The sequence below is a fragment of the Castor canadensis genome, chromosome 12 (assembly GCF_047511655.1).
Source record: "Castor canadensis chromosome 12, mCasCan1.hap1v2, whole genome shotgun sequence".
Lineage (NCBI taxonomy): Eukaryota > Metazoa > Chordata > Mammalia > Rodentia > Castoridae > Castor > Castor canadensis.
In genome coordinates, this window is record NC_133397.1 from 23,293,008 (window position 1) to 23,319,424 (window position 26,417).

At 37.8% G+C, this 26,417-nt stretch overlaps 1 protein-coding gene and 1 pseudogene across 1 annotated transcript in view; one reads left to right on the forward strand and one right to left on the reverse strand.

Moving 5' to 3' along the window:
- Nucleotides 1-6,038: 6,038 nt before the first annotated feature.
- Nucleotides 6,039-26,417, forward strand: part of Spata31h1 (SPATA31 subfamily H member 1) — a 38,058-nt gene continuing 17,679 nt past the window's right edge. The window contains exons 1-4 of the mRNA XM_074049012.1: nucleotides 6,039-6,182; nucleotides 24,715-24,793; nucleotides 25,403-25,457; nucleotides 26,140-26,235. Of these exons, the coding sequence (XP_073905113.1) occupies nucleotides 6,039-6,182; nucleotides 24,715-24,793; nucleotides 25,403-25,457; nucleotides 26,140-26,235 (374 nt within the window). The remainder of the gene's footprint in view (nucleotides 6,183-24,714; nucleotides 24,794-25,402; nucleotides 25,458-26,139; nucleotides 26,236-26,417) is intronic.
- LOC109679913 (transcription factor BTF3 homolog 4 pseudogene) lies at nucleotides 18,401-18,705 on the reverse strand (annotated as a pseudogene).

The window sequence follows — 26,417 nt, forward strand, 5'->3', positions numbered from 1 at the left end:
TGCTGTCTTAAGTCTTTTATCCAATTCTCCTTTCTCTAACACTGCATCCTTCAAACATACTTTTTCCTAACTCTACAACTCAACATGGCTGAGGTAAAGCAAAGATCCTGAAGGGGTCTCTGCTTCCTTTTGCCCACAACTCTCACCTATGTGTTTTCATTGGGAAATCCACCTCTTACTGTGGCATCATGAGCAGAGTTGTCAAAGAAGATACCCAGCTTTCTGGAGATGGAGTAGGGCAGAGTCTCTCATGACCTTTTGATGATGCCAACTTGTGTGGCAGCTCCCCTTATACATGTGGGTGGGAGATGGCACAGGGTTAGATTTCCTCCCCACATTGATGTAGGGTTACTCTAGAAGCCCACAGTTCTTTTATTTGTATAAAAACATCAAGTGAATTTTTTTTATATAGTTGGACATGATACTCCAGTGCTGTGAACCAGGTGAAGTACTGCTCAGCCTTGGAGGGACTTTAGAGGTTAGACATACTCTGCCATTGCAGAATGGATTTACCCAATGAAAATATATAGGAGAGAATTGTACAGCGAGAGAAGCAGAGATCTCTGCAACATTCTTGCCTAACTTTAGCCATGTTGAGTTGTAGAGTTGGGAAGAAGTGTTAGAAGTTAGTCATACTCTGCCATTGCAGACTAGACAAAGATAACTCAGATCTGATCCCTACCCCCACCCAGACACTCATAAACACACATAAGCAATTCTAATACAAGACAAGAGTTGAAATGGATTGAAGCAACTGGGTACAGAGGGCTGCCAGATTGTAGGGTAGGCCAAGAATAAAGGGAAGTTTTGTATGGGGTGGGGTAAAGAAACAACCAAAGAAAACCCAAGACTGTTTGGAGACTTCCACTGGTCTGTGGATCTCAGAGGGTCATTGTCATTGTCAGTGGAATCTATGCTCTAGGCAGAGCTAAAGAAGTTCAAAGATTTGTTAGAACTATCCAGAGATAAATGGTAGCTTCATAACTTTTAACACTATTTGGAGAAAGCAAACACCCGAAGGCAAAAAACAACTAGAAAGTAATTCATTGTCAATACAAGGCAGCAACTTTGCTGAAATGACTAAAGGGTGTGGCTCAGAAGACTACATTCACTGTGGAAGAGGAAGGAAATCATTTTCTGGTATACCTATTTGCTGGATCAAAAACAAACAGAGGATGGGGTAAAAGATATTTGTATATTGCACATACTTCAAGCCTAATATATTAAAATCTGAAGTTATTCCAAAGTAAAATTCTGCTAAAAATAAAATTAAAATTCCTAAAAATTACAACTGCATATAATATATGGGAAGGGGAAAAATGAAATTTAAAATATTCTAAGGGCCATGAATTAAATCATAAGCGACTGAAGAGTTTGATTATTTTAAGATGTTGCTGAAAATGTGCACACTGCATTTTAAAAGATATTCACGTTTGTGGAGTGGCTTTGGTAGCACATCTGTCTAGCAAGTATGAGACCCTGAGTTCAAACTCTAGTACTGCAAAAAGTAAATAAATAAAGAAACAAACAAACAATGAAGGAAGGAAGGAAAAAGAAAGAAAGAAAGAAGGAAATTCACTGGAACTGGAGGTGAAGGTCAATGGTAGAGTGCTTGCCTAGCTTGTATGAGACCCTGGGTTTGATCCCCAACACTGGAAGGAAAGAAAAGAAGGAAGGAAGGAAGGAAGGAAGAAAAGAGAGAGGGAGGGAGGAATGAAGGAAGGACAGAGGAAGGAAGGAAATGAAGGAAGGAAGGAAGAAGATACCACTAAGATGGGGGCAGCAAAGTTTTTCTTTAAAAGACTAGATAGTAAGTAGTTTAATCTTTCAGGCCAGGAGTCCCTGTTGTAACTACAGTAGACCTTTGCTATCCTCAGGTCTATGGTTCTGAGGAGACCGCCATTGAGGGAAAATCCGTGCATGCACAGACACAGAGTTCAGTGCTGTACTGCAGATGCTTGGTTCGCCTTTTCCCGTAATGCTGCCCAACTTCTGCTAAAGACATGTCGCCTTTCAACAAATCCGAAATTTTCACTTTTATTACTTAAATACATTAGTTTTTACCTTGCTTTTTGGGCACCATCTGCTTTGGGGGAGGCAGATTTTCACAAAATTAAAGGCAGGGAGACACTCAGCAGATTACAAGGATTCGAACACAACTGGTGATAAGTAAGACAGGACTGACTGAGTGCTTCTCTGCATCAACTGAGCTGCATAAAGCATGCATGGCAATTAAAATTTTTTGAATTTGATATTTATTTATTTGCTTACTTATTTGACTATGCTGGGTCAAAACCACATGTAATAGATGTGTGAGTAAGGAAGGCTTACTGTACTCAACTCTGATGCTGTAGCATGAAAGCAGCCATAGGCAATATGTAAAATGAGTGTGGTGTGTGCCAATCAATTTTTATTTCCAAAAAACAGGCAGCTAGATCCATGCCTATCATCCTGTACTAGTATCAACTCAAAGTGGATTAAGGACCTTAATATCGGACTTGAAACCTTTAGTTAGTACAGAAAAGAGTAGGGAATACTCTGGAAGCAATAGGTACAGGTAGGGACTTCCTCAGTAGAACCCCAGCATCTCAGCAACTAAGAGAAAGGATGGACAAATGGGGCTACGTGAAATTAAAAAGCTTCTGCACAACAAAAGAAATGGTCTCTAAACTGAAGAGACCATCCCCAGAGTGAGAGGAAATATTTGCCAGCTATACATCACACAAGGGACTGATAACCAGAATATACAGGGAACTTAAGAAACTAAACTCTCCCAAAATCAATGAACCAATAAAGAAATGGGCAACTGAACTAAACAGAACTTTTTCTAACGAAGAAATCCAAATGGCCAAAAAACACATGAAAAAATGCTCACCATCCCCAGCCATAAAGGAAATGCAAATTAAAACCACACTAAGAGTCTACCTCATCCCAGTTACAATAGCTATCATCAAAAACACCACCAACAACAAATGCTGGCAAGGATGTGGGGGGAAAAGGAACCCGCATACACTGCTGGTGGGAATGCAAGCTAGTGCAACCACTCTGGAAAACAATATGGAGGCTTCTTAAAAAACCAAACATAGATCTGCCATATGATTCAGCAATACCACTCCTACAGATATATCCAAAAGAATGTGACTCAGGTTATTACAAAGGCACTTGCACACCCAAGTTTATTGCAGCACTATTTAAAAAACAGCCAAGTTATGGAAACAGCCAAGATGCCCCACTACTGACGAATGGATCAAGAAAATGTGGTACTGATACACAATGGAATTTTACTCAGCCACAAAGAAGAATGAAATTTTGTTATTAGCAAGTAAATGGATGGAACTGGAAAACATCATCTTAAGTGGAGTTAGGCTCAGAAGGCCAAAAATCACGTTTATTTTGCATCCATCATTGAAACAAAGGATATAGAAAGGTTGAATGTTTTAAGAAATGGGAGAAGATAGGCCATGAAAATAACAATTCAAAGAAAATTGTTACAGCAATATTAATATCAGAAAAAAATAACCAAAGGCAAAAAGTGTTACTGGAGAAAAATATGGTTTTCACAACAATAAAAGATTTAATTCGCCAGGAGCATATTACAATTTTAAGTAACAAAAGTATATAAAACAATATCCACAGACTTCACAGGAAAAATAAGCAAATCCATACTGTAGGAGCTTTTACATAGCTGTCTTAGTAATTGATGGAAAAATCTAACAAAAGCTTAGGAATAATATAGACTTAAACACTAAGATGAACAAAATGTACCAAACGGATATATGGAGACGTCTGTCACCTGTAGAATACATCTTATTTTTAAGCATGTGTTGAATTTTTATTACTACAATTTTTTTGGTTGCACTGTGAATTCAACTCAGAGTCTCATGCATGCTAGGCATGTGCTCTGCCACTGTGCTGTATACATCAGCATGGCAAATACAAAAGATATAAAGAATATATTTTATATGCATATTGTATCCATCTTATATTACTATAACAGAATACTTGAAGCAGGTTTGTTTTGGCTCACAGTTCTGGTCCAAGGTTGAGGGATCCTATCTAGTGACTGCCTTCTTGCTGGCAAAGTCCCAAAGAGTTACAGGAAGTCCTGTGGCAAAAGACAAGGAGCATGTTTGTGTATGTGTGCTTAATTTCTTATAAAGCCACCAGTGAGCTGGGCATGGTGGTACATAACTGTAATCCCAGCTACTCAGGAGGTGAAGATCGAGAGGTTTGTGATTCAAGGCCAGTTTGGAAGGGGAAAAAGTTAGCAAGACTCCATCTCAATTAACAAACTGTGTATGGTGGCTCATGTCTGTGATCCCAGTTATGCAGGAAGTATAGGTAGGAGGATCCTGATCTGAGGCCAGACCCAGGGAAAACTGCAAGACCCTATCCAAAAAATAACTAAGGCAAAAAAGGGCTGGGGGTGTGGCTCAAGTGGTGGAGTGCCTACCTAGCAATTGTGAGCCTTGAGTCCAAAGCCTAGTATTCCTCCCACCAAAAAAGTCACTAGTATTCACTCATGGGGGTTCTACCCTAATAATCTTACCTAATCCTAACCACCTCCCAAAGGTCCCACTTGTATTTTTTTTTCTTTTGGTAGTTCTGGGGTTTGAACTCAGGGCCTCATGCTTGCTAGGAAGGCGCTCTTATCGTTTGAGACACTTTGCCAGCACAGGGCCCCACTTTTAAACACTACAGTTGGATTAAATTTCCACTCTCCTAATGCCCCATAATAGGGTTTAATTTCAGCACATAAGCCCTTGAGTGGCACATTCAAGCCATATCCAATCCATTAAAAGTTATTGGTGGTGTAGGGATCAAACCCAGGACCTTATACACACTAGGTGGTAGCAGGGCTTGATCTCAGGGCCTACACCTTGAGCCACTCCAGTCCTTTTTGTGTTAGGTATTTTTGAGATAGGGTTTCTTGAACTATTTCCCGGGGCTGGCTTCGAACCGTGATCCTCCTGATCTCTGCCTCCTGAGTAGCTAGTATTACAGGTATGAGCCACTGGTGTCTGGCAACATAGATGTTTTAAGGACCCCAATTAAACCTGCAGTCTTTATCTTAGACTCCAGACTGGTCTAAAACTCGTACTGGCCATATAGTGTGTGCTGTTCATAAGACAGATCTCATTCCTCCTAATTATAATACTCGCAGTGACTTCAAAGTACTTCACAACATGGGAAACCATACTTATTTGACCACCTCCTTCTCTACGGGCTTTCCAAGAATGTTACTTGGGCTGCCCCTATAGACTGAAAATTCTATGAGGCAAGAGTCCTTGTCTGTCTTCTAAGACAGTGCCTGCTATTCAATAGTTTATTGCATTGATTTCTCAGATTAATGTTCCTACATGAAAAAAAAAAAGAATGTTCCTGCCAGTTTTATTAATCCTTGTTTGATTCCTTGTAAATTTTGTACTGAATGAAAGCTAGAGAATTCAGTCAGCTCTGGATGCAATGATAGACTGGAAATGGTATCACAGATTCTGGGAAGAGTAGTCCTCTAAGATCATTTTATCTCCTTCTGTGACATGTCTTCCCTGTCTCAGTATGACAACAGCTTGGGCATGTGAAAGCTGTGGACTTAGGAAACCCAGGACCTCAAATTTTCTGAGAGTACCTACTTGGATTATTCTAATTTTCTTAGATTTACTTGACCTTGTATTTGAATTTGCAGTTTGGAACATGTGACATCATACCTGCTTCTCTAGGGAGTGACTGGCTCCAGAGAAAATGCTTGTGTAGGGCAGAATAAGCCATTAGGGAGGTCTGCTCCTTTGAAACTTTGCCTTTTCATTCCCAACTTAGTGACAAATTGTCCTTGAAGAGACTTAAACAAGCTCTTCCCTGAGTGTGACCATCAATCAGAACAGAGCCACAGGCAGCTGCAGGAAGGCACAGATGGGACCCATGTGTGCACCTTGACTGGATCCTGTCAGGTTTACTTTGCAGTACCCATTGTGATGTCGTATGAAGTCTCAGCCTAGAGGCAGAAAACTCTTCAGTTGAGAAAGGCATGGGCTTAAATAATGGCGCTAATTTGGGGGCTAGCTCTCCCATTGCCATCATATCTCAGCTTTCTACCATTATTCGGTTTCCTTGTCTGTGGGAGCTGGGTGCTGTTTTCTGTGTATCAGAGATGGAGGCAGGTGGCGGCCAAGACAGACTCAGAGGTATGTATGTGATATAACTCCTTTGAAACTCACTGCCATCTGCCATTGACCCCATAGATTCACCTACACTTTGGGCCATGGAAAGACTTGGATGGAGGGGAGAGAGGATTGAAGGAATGCCCATGAGTGTCTTCCTAATGGGTTGCTATAAATCCTTTTTCTGTCAACTCATTTCAACAAGCTTGAGTATCCATTATATAATAGACACCGAGAAAGAATAAAACACCATCCCTACTCTTTAGGAGCTTGAAGTGAAATGGGAAGACCTTCAGATAGAGCTATACTTCCAGGAAAGATAATGTGATGAGTTAAGAGGAGTCTGAATATTGTTGAAGACATGGGAGGTAGAGGTTTTTTTGGTTATTTTTTTTCTTTCCCAGTGCCGGTGATTGAAGCCAGGGCCTTGAGGATGCTAGGCAAGTTTTCTACCACTGAACTACATACTCAGCTCTGAAGAGAGTAATTTGAATTAGGGGAATCTAGAAAATGCCTTCTGGGAGAGCCCGAGTTTGAGTTGTGCTTCAGAGAAAGGGTAGGATTTTGAAGGTGAATGGTGTGGATGAAGGAGGGCAGTGGAGGAGTTTCCAGAAAGAGGGAACAGATTGGAGAAAAGCCTGGGGAGAAGAGTATTGGATGTGTTCTAGAAAGGGTAAGGTTCTTCAGTCTGGATGGCCTGTAGAAGTGCAGAGAACTCTGAAAGGGTCATGTTGTGTGACAGAGCTCACTTTGGAGAGGGTTTTAAATGCCAGACTGAATACTTGGTATAAATAGGATTCTGTGTGCAATTGAAAGACATCAAAGATTTCAAAGCCAGGTAAAAATTTCCTTAGATCTGTACTTTAGAGCAGCACTTCTCAAACTTCAACAGGCATACCAGTCACCTAGGCGGTATTATTAAAAAGCAGATTCTGTTTGTTACATCTGGGGTAGGGGTTGAGATTCTGTGTGTCCAACCAGCTCCCAGGTCATTCCACCAGTGTTGGACAGAGGACCAAACTTTGGGAGTGAAACTTTAAATAACTCCAGTTAAATTTGTATGGTAGTTCTCTGACATAGCTAAACTATGTTGGGGAAGGAGGGAAGAAATAAAATAACCTGAGCAGTAGGTGGAAAAATGACATAGAGTCATTCCTCAAATATTTATCACTACCATCACCATATGCACTCTTCTGGGCATGATGGATATAGCAGTAAATGGAAGAGGGGAAAAAATCTTTGCTCTTAGAGATGTGAAAGAAGGGGGAGAATAGAATGGAAGTTTGGATGTTGAAGATGAGACTGAAGAAGAGAGAAAGGACTAAGTCTATTTTTCATGACACAAAGTACTGATTATTTACATTGTTATCTCCTACAAGGACCTTAATTTAATAAACTGCCTGGCATATAGTAAATGCTTCATGTATGTTTGTGAAATGAATAAATTACTTCTCAATTTTTCCTGAATGACTGCCGAGATCATGGCTCTTCAAAAAACCCAGGAAACACTAAATAGAAACAATTATGAGTGTGGTAGAGGCAGAAAATGAAGTATAGGTTGAGAATATCTCATCTGAAATGCTTGGGACTACAGATGTTTCATAGTTCAGATTTTTTCAGCTTTTAGAATATTTGCATGCACATAATGAGGCATTTTGGGGATGAGATCCAAGCTCGAACATGAAATTCGTTTACGTTTCATATATGCCTTATTACATACCTTGAAGCTTACACAATATTTTTAATAATTCTGTGCAGTTTCATGGTGTGGAATTTTCCACTTGTGGCATCATGCTGTAAAGTTTTTTGGATATTGAAGCATTTGAGATCTCAAATTTTCTGATTAGAGATGTTTACTCTGTATCACATTGGAAGTGCTTGCAAAATTTATGCATAGATATATATGAAGTGACTCAAATTAATGGCCTAGAGCAGTGATGTCCAATGTGGTATCTACTAGCCACATGTGACCATTTAAAATTAAATTAATTAAAGTTGAGTAAAATTTAAAATGCAGTTCCTCGGTTGTACTAGGTACATTTCAAATGCTCACATGTGGCAGCTCTCATATTGGAAAGGACAGACAGACTGTTTCCATCATCATAGAAACTCTGCTGTACAATACCAGCATAGACTCTAGATTTTAGAGAGGCATGTCTGTAGATAGATTGGACCACAAAGCTTTTTCCATTTTTTTCTCCAGTACATCTCTCAAATACAGAAACCCAGATCTAGTGTTTTTGTCCTAATGAGGACTTCATCTCTTGAACTACTTACAGTCTTCAGCTTTTCTACTTTTCCAGGCTAGGTATAGACCTTGCCTCTAGGAAACAAAAAGAGAACTTATACAAAACCTCCAAAGGTGATTGTGTCACTCTGCTCAAAGTACCAATCAAACAAAACCTCTTAGTGTCCCACTGCCAGCAGTATTTCCCAACTTACTTTTATTGTTGTTGTTGGCAGCACTGGGGTTTAGACTCAGGGCCTCATACTTGCTAGAAGTGCTTTTACCACTTGCCCTTTCCTGTGATTTTTTTTTGGGGGGATAAGGTTTTGCAAATTATTTTCCCAGATCTGGCTTCGAACTGCAATTGTCCTGATCTCTGCCTCCTGAGTAGCTAGGATTACAGGCATAAGCCACTGGTGCCTAGTTCCAACCTGTTTTGACTCTCAGATTTCTTTCACTGTCATCCTTTGTCAACCCTCTTAGGAATTTAGAAGTCACTTTAATGTATGTTGAAAGAAAGCAATTTTGCTACCTATTAAAAAACTACTTTCATGACCCAATGCCTAGAATTTTTGCAGATTGCATTTCAAAACATCAGTTGTTCATTGCCTTATAATTTAAAATATTATACCTATATGAGATGACAAAGAAGTTTTCAGGATGTTAATTGCAAATGGCACATTGTTGGTTGGCACATTGCCCTCATTTGCGATATGACAGGAATTGTGTGGTTATGTGATATATGCTCAATTTTAGTAGATGAAAGCAATTTTCTAAAGTGACTATCAAGGACTGATAACCAGAATATATAGGGAACTCAAAAAACTAAATTCTCCCAAAATTGATGAACCAATAAAGAAATGGGCAAGTGAACTAAATAGAACTTTCTCAAAAGAACAAATTCAAATGGCCAAAAAAACACATGAAAAAATGCTCACCATCTCTAGCAATAAAGGAAATGCAAATTAAAACCACATTAAGATTCCACCTCACCCCTGTTAGAATAGCCATCATTAGCAACACCACTAACAAAAAGTGTTGGCAAGGATGCGAGCAAAAAGGAACCCTTATACACTGCTGGTGGGAATGTAAACCAGTATAACCACTCTGGAAAAAAATTTGGAGGCTTTTAAAAAATCTAAACATAGATCTGCCATATGATCCAGCAATCCCACTCTTGGGGATATACCCAAAATAATGTGACACAGGTTACTCCAGAGGCACTTGCACACCCATGTTTATTGCAGCACTATTCACAATAGCCAAGTTATGGAAACAGCCAAGATGCCCCAGCACTGACGAATGGATTAAGAAAATGTGGTATCTATACACAATGGAATTTTATGCAGCCATGAAGAAGAACGAAATGTTATCATTCACTGGTAAATGGATGGAATTGGAGAACATCATTCTGAGTGAGGTTAGCCTGGCCCAAAAGACCAAAAATCGTATGTTCTCCCTCATATGTGGACATTAGATCAAGGGCAAACACAACAAGGGGATTGGACTTTGATCACATGATAAAGTGAGAGCACACTTGGGAAGTACGAGGATAGGTAAGACACCCAAAAAACTAGATAGCATTTGTTGCCCTCAATGCAGAGAAACTAATGCAGATACTTTAAAGCAACAGAGGCCAATAGGAGAAGGAAACCAGGAACTAGAGAAAAGGTTAGTTCGAGAAGAATTAATTTAGAAAGTAACACACATGCACAGGAAAGCAATGCGAGTCAACTCCCTGTATAGCTATCCTTATCTCAACTAGCAAAAACCCTTGGTCCTTCCTATTATTGCTTATACTCTCTCTTCAACAAAATTAGAGATAAGGGCAAAATAGTTTCTGCCTGGTAGCGAGGAGGTAGGGAGGAGAGGGAGGAGGTGGAGGGTAAGGGAGGGGGTAGGGTAAGGGGGAAGAAATGACCCAAACATTGTATGCACATATAAAAAAATAGTAAAGCTGTATATTAATTCTCAAAAAAAGTAAAAAAAATAAAGTGACTATCAATTTACACTCCCATTCTACTCTGTCAATTCCCTTCCTTCCTTCCTTCTTTCCTTCCTTCCTTCTTTCCTTCTTATGTGTCAAAGAAAAGAAATTTCTTCAGATTTTGCAGTAAACATTTTGTTGATCAAATACCAATCTTGTCCTTTAACACAATTGTCTTTTGTATTTCCTGAAAATGGGTGCTGTGGTTTGGATGTGATTTGTTTCAACCAAAACTCATGTAGAAATTTGCCAAGGTAGCAGTGTTGGGAAGTGGGACCTTTCAGAGGTGAATCTCTTTTTGCTAGATTGGATAAATTTTCATAGGAGTGAATTCTCATTCTCTCAGGACTAGATTAGCTATCATAGGAATTGGGCCCCTTTTTTCTTCCATACACACCCGCTTGCTCTCTGCTTTCTGTCATGATTGAACCAAAGCTGAGATGATTCTGACATAGGCTCTTGGTTCTCAAGAATCATGAGCATGTAAACCTCTTTCCTTTATAAGTTAACCAATCATAAGTATTCTGTTGCAAAAACAGAAAATGGATTAAGGCAATAGGAAATTTGGATTTAAGACTTGTCAGAATTAGGTTTTTGGAGGTAGGGAGGAGCTACTTCATAGGTGATGCTAGTCATCAGGAGGCACATACTGTCTGGTTTGGCCTGGTATTTTTATTTTTTGTAGTGCTAGGGATTGAACCCTGGGTCTTAGGCATGCTAGACAAGCTACATCCCCAACCCTGGTATGACATTTTAAATCTTATTTTCTAAATGATTCTGCAATATGGAAATATAATAGATTTTTCTATATTGATCTTCTACTTAGAGACTTTGCTAAATTTGCTTATTAATTCTAATTATTTGTCTGTAGGAATTTTGGATATTCTGCATAATCGTATTATCTGCATATAATAATAATTTTGTTTTTTCCTTTCCAATTTTTATGCCTTTCCTTTCCTTGCTTTATTGTTAGGACTTCCAGTACAATGTTCTAGAAGTCAGATAGTGCCGATCCTTATCTCTTTTTTAATGTAGGGAAAGTTTTCAATAATTCACCATTTTTGTATAATGTTTATTGCATGATTTTTCAAACAATGTTTATTTCTGTTTTGCTGAGTTTTAGCATGAATAGATTTAAATGTTTTCTTTGGTTTTACTTTTTTAATTTTTAAATTTTACCTTTTTAACGTTGGGTGCTAAATTTTATTACGTACTTTTCCTCTCTATTCAGATAGTCATATGGCTTTCCAAAATGTTCTATCCATTTGATGAGATTTAAAAATGATGAGGCAATTGTGGATTCCTAGGATAAATATGGTGCTCCTATTGTTGGCTTTGGTTTGCTGTTGGGTTTGGTTTGCTGCTATTTTGGTTGAGATTTTTGCATCAATGTCCATGAAAAAGATTGACCTGTAATTTTCCTTTCTGATAGGGTCTTAATCAGATTTTAGAATAATGGTTATTCCAGCCTCCTAAAGTAGAAACAGAAGCAATCCTTCTTTTTCTTCCCATTAGCATAATAGACACCCCTAACACTCATGAAGTCCCGTGGGTTTTTGAACCTCTGTGCTAAGAACCTGGAAAGAAGATTAGATTATTCTTTAACACACACACTCTCAGTCTCATAAGAAAGGGAGAGAGATTGAGTTTTAAGAAATTGGCTCTGACAAGCTGAAACTCAGTAAGAGTTCATGTTATAAAATAGCCTTGAGCCCAAAATGTGCAGATCAGGGCAGACTAGAAACTCAGACAGTATTTCTGTGTTGCGCTCTCAAGGAACAGTTCCTTCCTCTTCAGGAAATGTTGGTCTCTGTTCCTAAACTGATTGGATGGTACCCACTCACATTATGGAGGCAATCTGCTTTGAAGTGTACTTGATTAGGAATGTTAATCACATTTAAAAAATACTTTAAGGGGGCTGGTGGAATGGCTCATGTGTTAAAGCGTCTGCCTAGTAAGCATGAGGCCCTGAGCTCAAACTCTAGTACTGCCAAAACCAAAAACGCAACACCTGCATTAGTGTATGACCAAACAACTGGGTTCCATAGCCCCCAAGCTGACATAAAATTAAATATCACAGTCCTATGTTTTCTCTTAAGCACTTACGTTTAGGTCTTTGCTCCATTTTTGGTTAATTTTAATATGGTGTGAAATAAGGTCCCACTTCATTTTTTTGCATGTGGCTATCCTGTTATCTCAACACCATTTGTGGAAGTCTATTCTTTTCCCATTGAATGGTCACAGTACCCTTGCAAAATAAAATCAATTGATTATAATTTTAAGGGATTTCTTTCTAGTCCATTCATCTATATTTCTATCCTTATGCCAGTACCACAGCTCTTTTTTTTATTACTATAGCTCTATAAAAAGTTTTAAAGTAAGGAAGTAACGTCTTTCTCTGTCCTTTTCAATATTGTTTTGGCTACTTAGGGACCCTTGTAATTCCATATAAATTTTAGGGCCAGCTTTTTCATTTCTGTAAGAAAAGGTCATTGGGGTTTTGATAGGGGTTACACAGAATCCCTACTAAACTTGTAGATTGCTTTGGGGCATATTGCCATTTTAACAACATTAAGTCTTCCAATCATGAACAAGGGATGTCTTTCCATTTATTTACTTTTTCATCTCCATAGCAATGCTTTGTAGTTTCCAAACATAAGTGTTGTACCTCTTTGATTAAATTTTTTCCTGGGTATTTTTTTTAATGTTATTCTCTTTGAGACCAAAAAGTGGGCTGCTTTATTAGCTATAATTGTGTGTGTGTGTGTGTGTGTGTGTGTGTGTGTGTTCTTCAAGATTTTCTGGAAAAATGAGACCTGTTGAAACTATTCTAGGAATGGTGGGGGAAGGAGGGATAAAGGAGAATGATGGAGGGGTTGAGTTCAACTATGACATATTATAAGAACTTTTGTAAATGTCACAATAATAAAAGAAAAGCAACTTAAAATTAAAAAAAGATTCTCTAGATGTATGATATTCTATATGTAATTAAAGGTAGTTTTACATCTTCCTTTCCAATCTGAAGTCTTCTTATTTCTTTTTCTTGCCTAACTTCTCTGGCTAGAACTTGCAATACAACGCTAAATAGTAGTAGCCCCACTTGGGCAGTGGTTCCAGTTGGGGTGAAGGTCCTGTTCCCATGGCTTTATTGGGTAAGCATTGTACTCCTTAGGGCTCTGCTCGGTGGCCCCTCCTCCACAGCTTTTGTCAGAAGTCATCTGCCCTGTAAAAGTGAGGCAGTATTTCCCCTTCTTTTAAACTGAGTGGGAAGTCCTGCTGATCCTTTGAGGTCATTCTTTCCTTGTTTTGAAGAATAATACACATTTGCTAAATGGTCCTATCCTGTAAAATCAAGACATCAAACTTTCTTCCGTCATTCTTTCCCATCTTCTCCTTGGGTTCAACCTGACAGTTGCTCAGTTCCTGAGCAGAGCCTCAGTTCCTGCTGAGGTGGCTTATTATATCCATAGTGTTCTCTTTGAATGTACTTTTTTTTGCACTATGGATAGGCTGAAATTTTCCAAACATTTTAAATTCTAGTTCCTTATTGCTTAATAATTCCATCTCTTCAGGTCATTTTTCTCCCTCCCTCCCTCCCTCCCTTCCTTTCTTTCAATTGTCATTTCTTTCTTTTTAGATTTTACTACATGCAGTCAGGAAAACCAAATCATTTCTTTAACAGTTTACTTAGAAACCTCATTAGCTAAATATCCAATTTCATCACTCAGAAGTTCTACCTTCCATAAGACACCAGAAGCTGGGTGCTGGTGGCTCATGCCTGTAATCCTAGCTACTCAGGAGACAGAGAACAGGAGGATTGCAGTTCAAAGCCAACCCTGGGTGAATAGTTCACGAGACCCTATCTCAAAAATACTCAACACAAAAAGGGTCGACAGAATGGCTCAAGTAGTAGGATGCCTGCTTAGCAAGTGTGAGGCCCTGAGTTCAAGCCTCAACACCACCAAAACAAACAAGAAGACACTAGAACATAAACACAATTCAGCCAAGTGATTTGTCACTTTCTAGCAAGGGTTACCTTTTTGCCACTGTCCAATAACATCTTCCTCATTTTCACCTGGGACCTAATTGAATAGTCTTTACTGTCCAATACTTTTTATCAACATTCTGTTCAAAATTACTTAGGTATTCTCTAAGCAGATGGAGATTTTCTCTGCAGTTCTGCTCTTTTCTTTCTCACCCTTCACCAGGCTCAGCCTTAATGATTCATTCATGACAATGTAGGCACACACCTTAAAACTCTTCCAGCCTCTACGCATTACACATTTGTAGTTACAGCAGCACTCTCACATCCTTGCATTCTTGAGATAAATTCTGCTTTTAGTACTTCTGTTCAGCAAACATTGTGGCTGGAATTTCTAGCTAGACCAATTTGGCATACTATGTTTATGTTTGACTGAAAATGTTTCTATTTCACCTTAAATTTTCAAGGGTAATTTCACTAAGTATAAAAGTTTAGGTAGTCAGGTGTTTTTTTTAATTTTTATTTTTTCACATTAAAGAGATTTTTTGGCTCTCAATATTTCTAACAGGAATGTCAACTCTTCATCTTACTACTCCTTTAAATTTAATGTATCTTTTATTTTTGGCTGTTTTTAAGATTCTTTGCCTTTGTTTTAACTGCACTGTTTAATGTACTCAAATTTGACTTTTCTTGGTCTTATGCTGCTTCATAATACTTCTTGCATCTAAGGCTTGAATCTCAGGATTTTTCAATTTTGGAAAGTCCCTCGTTATTAACTTTTAAAAAAAGACTATTTTAAAGCAGTTTTTAGATTCACAGGAAAATTGAGAAGAAAATATAGAAAGTTGCCATACACCCCAGTGCTGTTAATATCAAATACTATTTTTGCTCCACTCTCTCTCCTTTTTCCTACTGGGACTCCTATTACTGTGCCCCATGTTTCTTGGCTTTTCTATCTATTTTCTCTCCATGCTGCATTATGGATACTTTCTTCAGACTTTTCTTCAGTTACATTCTAATCTGTTATACGCATTCCTGAGTTATTTATTTTATGTTTGAATTAGCATACATTAATAGTATGAGAGGGTCTCATTGTGATAACTCCAAGCATGGGTACAGTATACTTTGAACAAGTTCACCCTCTCCATTATATTCCCATTCCCCCCACCTTTTTCAAACAGTGGTGGGTTTCATTATGCTATCTGCATATGTACACATATATATCATACTTGGATCTCTTCACCCCCCAGTATTCCTTCCTTTCCTTCCCCCCCTCCTGCTGATCCCCCCAGACAGTCCCCTTTTACAATAGTTTCCATTATTATTATTATAATCACTATAATTTTAGGTCTACATTCCATAAAAGAATAAGAACATGGGATATTTGGCTTTTTGAGCATGGCTTATCTCACTCAATTTATCCATTCATCAGTTTTTGAGCACCTGGGCTGATTCCACAGTTTAGCTATTGTGAAGAGAGCTGCAGTAAACTTGGTGTGCAGGTGTATTTCTCTTGTATACTGATTGACACTCCTTCAGACATATGCACAAGAGTGGTATGGTGGGGTAATAAAGTAGGTCTATTTTTATTTTTTTTAGGAATTTCCATATTTATTTCCATGGTTGTACTAGTTTACATTCCCACCAAAAGTGTATGAAGGTTCCTTTTTTCCCAGCATCCTCAGCATTTGTTGTTTGTGTTCTTGATGATTGCTAATCTGACTGGGGTTAGATGAAATCTTAGTATAGTTTTGATTCATATTTCTTTATGGTTAATGAACATTTCTTCATGATTCTCTCACTGTCTACAAAAATCAACTCCCAATGCATCAAAGAGTTTAATGTAAGGTCTAAAGCCTTAAAACTGCTAGAAGAAAACATAGAGAAAACTCTGGTATAAATAATTCTTTTTCCGACTAGAACTCCAATTGCCCAGGAAATAAGAACAAGAATTGACAAATGGGACCACATCAAATGAAAAAATTTCTGCACATCAAAAGAAAAAATTACCAGAATCAAGAGATAACCACAGAATGAGAGAAAAATCTTCACCAGCTATCTAAAAGATGAAGGATGAGCATTCAGAATGTACGACAAGCTAAAAAAAACTAAACAGCAAAAGGAGAAATAATCCAATGAATAAATGGGCAAATGAATGGAAAGACAGTTCTCAAAGAAGAAATGCAAATGGATAACATATACATGAATCACTGCTAGCGTTGCTCTTTTTACTCAGGATTACTTTTTGCAGTTTGGGGTTTCATGCTTCCATGTGAACTTTGGGATTGCTTTTTCTATTTTGATTTCTGCAAAGCATGACATTGGGATTTTGATGGGCATTGCATTGAATCTGTAGATTGCTTTTGGTAGTGCGGCCATTTTCACAATATTGATTCTGCCACTCCATGAATATGGGAGGTCTCTCCATCTCCTGAAGTCTTCTTCAGTTTCTTTCTTTGAGGTTTTATAGTTTTCATTGTAGAGGTCTTTCACCTCTTAGTTAAATTTATACCTAGTTTTTTTTTTTTAGGCTATTGTGAGTGGAATTGTTTTCCTGATTTCTTTCTCAGCCTGTTCACTGTTGATATATAGAAAAGCTACTGATTTTTGTATGTTGAATTTATATCTTCCTACATTGCTGAAAATGCTTATCACATCTAGGAGTTTTTTGATGGAATCTTTAGGATCTTTAAGTATAGAATCATATCGTTTGCAACTATGGATAATTTGATTTCTTCTTTCCCTATTTGAATCCCTTTTATTTCTTTCTCTTGCTTTATTGTAAAGCATATATATTTTATATTTTTGAGCATATATTTTCAAAGCCCATGTCTTATAACACTAACATATATGGATTGCCTGTGAGTTTGTTTTCATTGCCCATGTTCATCTCTTAGTTTTTAGTCATTCAGTTTTATCTTCTAATATCATGGCAATTTTAAAACAAAATTCCAGAGATCTTCTGCAGTCATTTTTAGTAGGGATTATCTCAATCCAGTGAGGGATTGAATTTATCAGAGGTTGAACTTTAATTTTGTGCCTGGTTTATTTTAAGTTTTTTCCTACTTCTAGGGGTAGCCTTTTGGGAGTCCCAACTGAAAGTCAGGAGGTGTTTATTAAGGTCCCTCAAATCATTTTGCATCCATCTACCCCTGTCAAACTGCTGAAAGTTTAAATTAGCTTTCCACTTGTCTGTCACAGCATGAGAATTGCCAAATATTTTAAGGAGGAAATTTAGGCTCATTTTCTCTGGAATCTTGGCTTCTCTGGCCTCTGATGCCTTGACAGCTTTCCAATACTTCAAATAGATGTTTAAAAAACTTTATCCAGCTTTTCTAGTTTTTCATTTGGAGGATTCATGCTATTACAATAAGTAGAAATCCTTGGCTGATTTTCTCCCCTATTTTTCCCTTCCACTAACTTAAAAGTTATGTGTCTTGTTTCTATTCTTTTGTGGCTACTACAGGGATTTCAATGGATATACTTACCCAGTTCTCTATTCAGAAGTATTTTACCAATGGTGCTAAGCCCACCTATTGAAGTTTTAATTTAGTATTATTCATTTTTAATTTCTACAAGTAATATATGGTTCTTTTTTCAAAGCAGGTAACTTTTTATGGTTTTTCTGTTCCTTATGAGTAAATTGAGGCTTGTAGTTTATTCTTTTTTTAATGTAAAGATTTATTTCTACTAGAGAAAGAGAACAAATACAGCTGTTTTCCAGTTTGTTTTCTACTTTATATACACACATACCCTCATGCATACATGTACATACATACACTAAAAAACAAGAATAAAAAACCAATAACACCCTCAAACTGCATCAATACTTCATATTTTGATCCAAAGAATAGATCCTGAGACGAAGTGCAAAATGCAAAACCAAATGGCCAAAAAATGCTGAACAAACATCATTATTAATATATAAAATATTTATGTAATTATATTAGTAACAGGTGATGTTCTCAGTGTCTGTAAAACTTTTGAACCACATAGCTGATTTGTTAAACCTAGTCCATGCCAGCTTCCAAAAATCAGAAATTTTTTTACTTAGCTTCATTCTTTGTTGCTTTATCAAAATTTTCTACAAGATCTGGAACATCATCATCTTTTTTCATCAGTGTCTTCTGGTTTTGGTGCTTTGCTGTCCAACAAAAACAGTTAGCGGAACTGTTCCCCTAACATTTTAGGCTTGTTAAACTGCCAGCCTCAAGCTGACTTAATATTCCAGGGAGCATTTCTGTGATTGGTTTGACTTCTGCATGACCAGTAATTGCAAAGGTGTTAGCAGAGAGGGAAGCTTGGACTTTTGGTTTGTTGAAATGAATAATATCCCATCATCTTTAATCATCTTCACCTCTTCAATACCAGCTACGTTATTCACAGCCAGTTTTTTTTTAAAAAAAGAACTCTGAAGCAGCCCCCCCCCACCCTTTTTTTGTGATGAACTATTTGCCAGGCTGGCTTCAAATCGCAATCCTCCTGATCTCTGCCTCCTGAGTAGCTAGGATTGCAGGCGTGAACCACCTGCGCCTGACTCTGATTTTATTCTTTAAATATAAAATCCCAATACCCAAAGTCTTTACAGGTTTGTTCCTGCTTTCTGTTATTTCTGCACCTGTGCATGCTTTTTTTTTAAGTTAGCATTTCTCAAATTGGGTTATATCTTGTAAATTATATTTAATAATTTCATTGACAGTTTTTAAAATTCTAGTGACATGTAAAATAATGGCACACTTTGTGCCAGTAACAGCTTAGATTTTGTGAAATGCAGTATTTGTGGGGAGTTTTTGAAGCCTAGGATGGAGAGCTTCCCTATTTCACTTATTTTTGACTATAACATCTTCTGAGCCATTTCAATTTCATGACTTAAAGGTGTTTGGGGGACCACTCAGGTGATATGAACTTGAGGTGTGAATTACAAAAAAGTCAGTTTGTAGTTATAGCTTTGAAGGGACATCCCTTTCGATCCTTGAATTTTTCATTGTGACTATATCTTTCCTTAGAGTTTTCTGGGGTTAGGAGTGAGTGGTGAACTTGTTGTTTTGAGGGTCCAGCTGAACGTTGGAGGTCTTCCGCTGGATTTTAAAAAATGTTTTAAATTGATGAATACTTCTGTATATTTATGGGGTATAATGTGATGCTTTGATTTATGTTTACATTTTAGGATGAGTAAATCAAGCTAATTAACATATCTTTCACCTCACATAGTTTTATTTGGAGAAAACATTTTAAATCTATTATTTTAGCAATTATGTCTTTTTGTTTGTTTTGTTTTGCTTTGGTTTTATTTTGTTTTGTTTTTTGAGGTTTTCTTTAAAGAGTCTTTTCTGTCTGGGATCACAAAGATTTTTCCCTTACATTTTTTTTCTGTGTTCCAGGCTTATCTTTCACATTTGAGTCTTAATCCACTTTGAGTCCATCTGTACATGTAATGTTAAGAAATTATCCAGTTTTGTTTTTCTCTTTGTAGGGAGCCAGCTTCCCCATTTCCATTTGCTAAGGAATTATTTCCCCATTGATTTGTGGAACTCTTTCAGTAGATTAAATTGTCTTTATCTGTGGGTCTGTTTCTGCGTTTTCTATTCTCTTCCATTGGTCTATTCCTGTTTTTGGTTTTGTTTTGTTTTTTAATTTTTGTCATGCTGGATGGGGGTACATTGTGGCATCCACAAAATTGTTCCTGTTTTTATTAATGAGTTTTGTAGTATGTCTTAGTGTTTGGTACAGCAAGGGCCTTCTTTGGCTCTTCTTTTTAAGGTTATTTTAGCAAGTTGAAGATCTTTATTTCACTACATAAATTTAAAAAGCGTATCAAATTTAGAAACTTTCCAGCTGAAATATGTATTAAGTATGGCTTAAAGTATAATTTAATTTGGGGAGTGCTGACATCTTTATAATTGAAAATTATACCAAACAAGTGTCTGGGTTATTTCTTCCTTCACTCAAATCATCTTATACATCCTTTATTAGTTTTATAGTTTTCTTCATGAAAGTCTTCTGTATTCTTGGTTAACTTAATACCTTAATTGTGAAGGCAATCTTTTATTATTTAAATTTTAATCTTTATAGTTTTTTGCTGCTTAGAAAAATATTGTTAATTTTGTAAATTGCTTGGGATATTGAAATGTTGGTGAAAATTTTTTTTTTCCTTTGGCAGTTCTGGTGGTTGAACTCCAGTCCTTGCTCTTGCTAGGCAGGCACTCTACCACTTGAGTTGATCCACCAGCCCTGTGAATTCTCATGTTAGGTCTGTTGGAGAATGTCTGATTATCGTTTTAATTGCTTATTGGCCTACTCAAATGATCTAGGTTTTTCTTGTGTGTGTGTGCTACTGGGGTTTGAACTCAGGGCTTTGTGCTTGCTAGATAGCACTCTACAGCTTGAGTTGCATCTGATTTTTTTTTGCCCAATTTTGGTATTTTATATTTTTGTAAGAATTTAACCATTTCATAAGGTTTTCAACATCTAGTTATTCAAACATTTTTCTCTTTCCTCTTTTTTTTTTGGGTCAGGGGGTGAGACTGAGGTTTGAACTCAGAACTTTGTGCTTACAAAGCAGGCACTCTACTGCTTGAACCACACCTCCAGTCCATTTTGCTCTGGTTATTTGGAGATGGGGTCTTGCAAACTATTTGTCCGAGCTGGCCTTGAACTGCAATCCTCCCCAGATTAGTCTCCCAAGTAGCTAGGATTACAGGCATGAGCCATTGGTGCTTGGGTGCTCTTCCATTTTTTAAGTGCTAAGGAGGTTTACATTTACTTTTGCCTTTGGCTCTAGAGTGTCACCAGCCCGGGATCAGTCTTTTATTTTCCCCTGGCTATATAATATAAATTAGAACTCCAAACCAGTCTAACCAGGATAGACTCATAGTTAAAATTCTCAGAGAAGGTTCTTTTTTTGACCTTGTGTTAGTCAGTTTCATGTCACTTGACAAAACACCTGAGGAAAACAACTTAAAGGACAAAGGCTTACTCCATAGTCAGCTGGCTCCATTGCTTTTAGGCCGGTAGAAACATGATAGCAGAAAAGCTGCTTGCCTCACAGCAACCAGGAAGCAGAGAGAGAGGAAGGGGCTGGGGACAGGTATGAACTTCAAGGGCACATCCCCAGTAAACTAATTCCTCTAATGTGGCCCCATCTTCTAGTTTCTGCTACCTCCGAATAATGCAACCAAATTTTGAACCCATCAATGGATTAAGACATTGATTAGATCTGAGCCCTTATGATCCAGTCACTTCCCCCAAAGTACTATCTCTGAACATTGCTTTGTAGACAAAGCTTTCAACATACAAGTCTTTTTAGGGGACACTTTATATCTAAACCATAATGTACCTGGAGCTCAAACATCCTTGTCTGGTGGGCAGACTTTTTTCCTAGCCACTGTCAACCTAAATAACCATCAGAGAGAGATTCTCCAAAGAATGATATTTATCTGGGAATAGTAGAGCACATGTATGCCATAGTAAATTATTGGGTGTATTCAAAGATGTTGAAGCAAAGAAAAGTTTTTTGTTTGTTTTGGTGGTACTGAGATTTGAACTCAGGACTTTGTGCCTGCTAGGCAGGCCCTCTACTGCTTGAACTGTTCCTCTGGCCTCTTTTACTCTGTTTGTTTTGGAAAAAGGATCTGACTTTTTGCCCAGGCTGGCTTGGACCACTATCCTCCTATTTATGCTTCCTGCAGTAGATGGGATGACAGTTGGGTGTCACTGTTCAGCTTTTTCTATTGAGATGGGTCTCATGAACATTTTGCCCAGGATGGCCTCTAACTGCAATCCTCCAGATCTCTGCCTAATGAGTAGCTAGGATTATAGCTTTGAGCCACTATCTTGTACAAAGGGAAGTTTTTAAAGGAAAAGAGTGATAAATTTAATTAAGTTACTTGGATAAAAATTTCGTTGCTCTCAGACCCTACAAGGCAGGAGTTGGCATCAGCTTATTGGTGCAGGTGTCACTGGTGGACGAATGTTCTATGGAGAGTATCTTGTCTGAATTTTTGCAGTTAAAGAATGTTAAATAGGGCTGGCAGAGTGGTTCAAGTAATAGAATGCCTGCTTAGCAAGCATGAGACCCTGAGTTCAAATCCCAATGCCAACAACAAAAAAATAATTGTTAAAGATAAAATTTGTTACAGAAATTTGGGTACATCCTGAGACAGGCAATGCATGACATGCATGTACAGAGAGAAGGAATCTCTTGTGGATATTTTAGAAACTCCTGACAGGCAGGATGTCTCAGACAGGCAGACATAAGTTCCCTCCTTTTATTTTTTTCCTAGCTCTAATTTCATCTGGGTCTGACAACTTTCACACCATGTTTCCACTGAGCATGTAGCACTTTGAGAATCCTGGCTTTTTTTTTTTTTTTTTAATGAGGGCTCAGTTCCAAATACAAATACGGGCTTTGTCTTTGTCCAAACCTTGTTGCTAAGTCAAGTTCCTTACTGGTTGACACTGAAAACAACCTAGGGCATTGAAATATTATCGAAGTTCCCACTCTTGTTTTTCGGTTTGCTTCTTGTTTTTGGCCTGTGGGGAATTCTCTACTCTCTTCTGAGGCATGTTGATTAATTCAAACTCAGGAACTCTAGGAGTAAAAATGCTTATTTGGGGCCCAGGTTCAGATACTTCTGAATCAGTGCTCTGAGGAAGGTTGAGTAACTGGGAGCTTATTTGGGCAAGCAATGCTGACTTATCTTTTGAATGTTGAGGAAGAACAGAGTGTGTGTGACCAATAGAAGATAAGGAAAAGAGTATAGTAAACGTACTTAGTAAAATGTCCATAAAACAAGAGTTCAATAAGCTCTGGATGTGTGTCTTCAGTCTCTGAGCAGAATGTAGTTATCTGGTCTTTCCGTGTGTTTTTTCCTGGTGCCTGTCTTAGGAGGTGACCTAAGTTCATGTGCCTAAGTCCTGCCTCCTTGATCACCTCCTGAGCTCCATTTTGAAATTCTCTCAATGTTGCTTTCATTATGATTTTCCTTTTACAGGAGCTAAATTCTACATTTAAAAGGCTGCTTGTTGTATTTTACTCAAAATTTCCAAGTGTTTTATGATACAAGTGTTTTCAGATTACTTAGGTCTGATATGTACAGATCATGTTGAAGTAAATACATAGAAAGATCATTTGTAAGCATATTAACCTGTATTTTAACATCTGTTTTCATTTTTTATTCAATGGCCCATTATGGACATAGATTATTAAATAATATATGACTAAGCATAAAATCAATTAAAAACTAAACGTCAAAACTACCCCTGCAGGTAGGGGTATTCAGCTGAGTGGTAAACTGGGTTACTGAGTCATAAGCTTATTTAGAAGTCCCCACTAACTGTTATATAGGTTCTTTGGATAATACTCTTAGAGACTGATGTTGTAATTAAAAGAAGAAATAAGCATTTGTTTTATTTGAAGTGGTAACAAATGCCATTACTCCTTCAAAGTTGCCTGGAGCACCTTTGCAAAAAACAACAACAAAAAACCCTCCCCCAGGAGTTTACTAATTACTTGTTGGGAAATTCTGACCTAAAGAATAAAATTAAAATTCTACCATTAAGTATAATCTTCCTTTTACTTACCTTTTTTCAGCCTCATCTCCCACAACTTATCAAAAGTGTACCCGAGCCAGACACTAGTGGCTCATGCCTGTAAATCCTAGTAACTAGGGAGGCTGAGATCAGGAGAATCACAGTTCAAGGCCAGCCCTCGAATATAATTCATGAGACCCCCCCATCTCCAAAATAACCAGAGCCAAAAAAAAAAAGAAGGGCTGTAGGTGAGGCTCAAGCGATAGAACACCTGCTTTGTAAGCATGAAGCCCTGAGTTCAAATCCAGTACCACCAAAAAAAAAAAGTGTACATGACAGTCATGTGCTCATCTTCTCAGTGGTAGTCTCACTTGCCTGCAATAGTCTTTTTCACCTAACAGTCTTCTGCTGACTCTTCAAATTCTAGTACCAGTGCCGATTTATTGAGTAATTCTTCCCTTCACTCTTAGGAAGGTAATCACTACTCTCGGTATTCACTAACATTCATTTCTGACACAGAATTTACCATGTGATATGTTAACTTCCCTGTTTGGACATCTGTTTTGTTTACTAGTGTCAGTTCCTAGAATACAGGGTTCAATTTATCTTTGTAGTTTCAGCACTGCACATAATACATAGAACTTAGTTAATCAGAAAATGATTAATGAATAAATGAATGAGGTGGTAACTAATGATATAGTTGTGTCAGCTGTATCAATATTTGATACATCAGATATATCAATATTTGTTGTCTATGAGATGTGTTGTCCATGAAGTCTCTAACCTAGAACATAACCTGATTTTATTTTTCCTTTTTGTGCTTCTCTAGATTTCAAAGAAACATAAACTGAAAAAGATCCAGAAACGAACAGGTCAGAAAGATCTTATCCTTTACTCTTCAATTCAAGGCTAATCACAGATCAACTGTGGATCTGTGTTAAGCCTCTAGCCTTAAATGGCAGGTGGAAGGAGGTTGGAAAAGAAGTTATAATGGGAGAGTGCACCTGTTCTTTCTATCATTTCCACTTCCAAAGACATGTACCATGGTTCCTTTCCTCATGTTTACAAAGTATGAGGAAAGAAACTTTGTGAGACAGGAGAACGGATAAAGATTAACTTCTAAGAGTACTAAGGGAAGTTTCAGTACCTTTATTTCTCTGCCACAGATGCTGGATAGACTTCTTTTTTAATTTTATTTTATCACTTTTACATTTACTTGCATGTGTATACATTATTTGGGTCTCCTCCCCCACTAGACTTCTTTGAAGGAAAAAATACATATTGGACCTTTGTTTTCCCCACTCCCTATTCCTGCTCTTCCCAATGTCTGGTCTCTGCTACATGATGAAGGCATCACAGTATCGTTAAAAAAAATTTTTTTTTAACTTGAGACCAGAGCTAATCAGATCTATGATTTTGGACATGACTTCATTTTTGTTTCCTTGTTTGCAAAATAAGAGGGCTGTGCTACACATTAGCAGTCATGATGCTGACAGATTCTTTACTACTATTTCCAGTTCCACAGTTGGGAAAAAACCTCAAGATGGATTCCATTGAAGTTAATATGACATGGTGAGTAAAGTCTGTATTCAGCCTGTCTTACTAATAAACTATCCTAACTGTAAATGTTAGGAATAAAATAGCTAATACCTTTACTTTCTTCACTGTGATAGTTGTCTCCTTCTTAAATCTGTCGTCTTATTGGGTTCCTCACTGATACTTTATTTATTTATTTTTTAAATTGTTTTGTTATTCATATGTGCATATAAGGCTTGGGTCATTTCTCCCCCCTGCCCCCACCCCCTCCCTTACCACCCACTCCACCCCCTCCCACTCCCCCCCACCCCCTCAATACCCAGCAGAAACTATTTTGCCCTTATCTCTAATTTTGTTGAAGAGAGAGTAAAAGCAATAATAGGAACAAGTGTTTTTGCTGGATGAGATAAGGATAGCTATACAGGGAGTTGACTCACATGAATTTCCTGTGCGTGGGTGTTACCTTCTAGATTAATTCTTTTTGATCTAACCTTTTCTCTAGTTCCTGGTCCCCTTTTCCTATTGGCCTCAGTTGCTTTTAAGGTATCTGCTTTAGTTTCTCTGCGTTAAGGGCAACAAATGCTAGCTAATTGTTTAGGTGTCTTATCTATCCTCACCCCTCCCTTGTGTGCTCTCCCTTTTATCATGTGCTCAAAGTCCAATCCCACTGATACTTTAATATCACTGTAATTACACTGACACACTCTGCTGCATCCAGTATTTCAGGACTCCCTGTTGGTTGGACTCAGGAATATATACTCTGGTCAATGGACAGGAGTCTTCAACAGATCTTCGAACATCTGGAAAATGCAAGGTGGGGGAACATAGTTTCTAGGTGGGGGATTGAAGGTGGTAGAACATTTAAGAGGGAGGAAGGGGCTGGGGGTGTGGTCCAGATAGCAGAGCACCTGTCTAACAAGTGCAAGGTCCTGAGTTCAAACCTCAGTACTGAAAAAAAAATGAAAAGAAATTCTGAGTGTGATGCCTCACACCTAT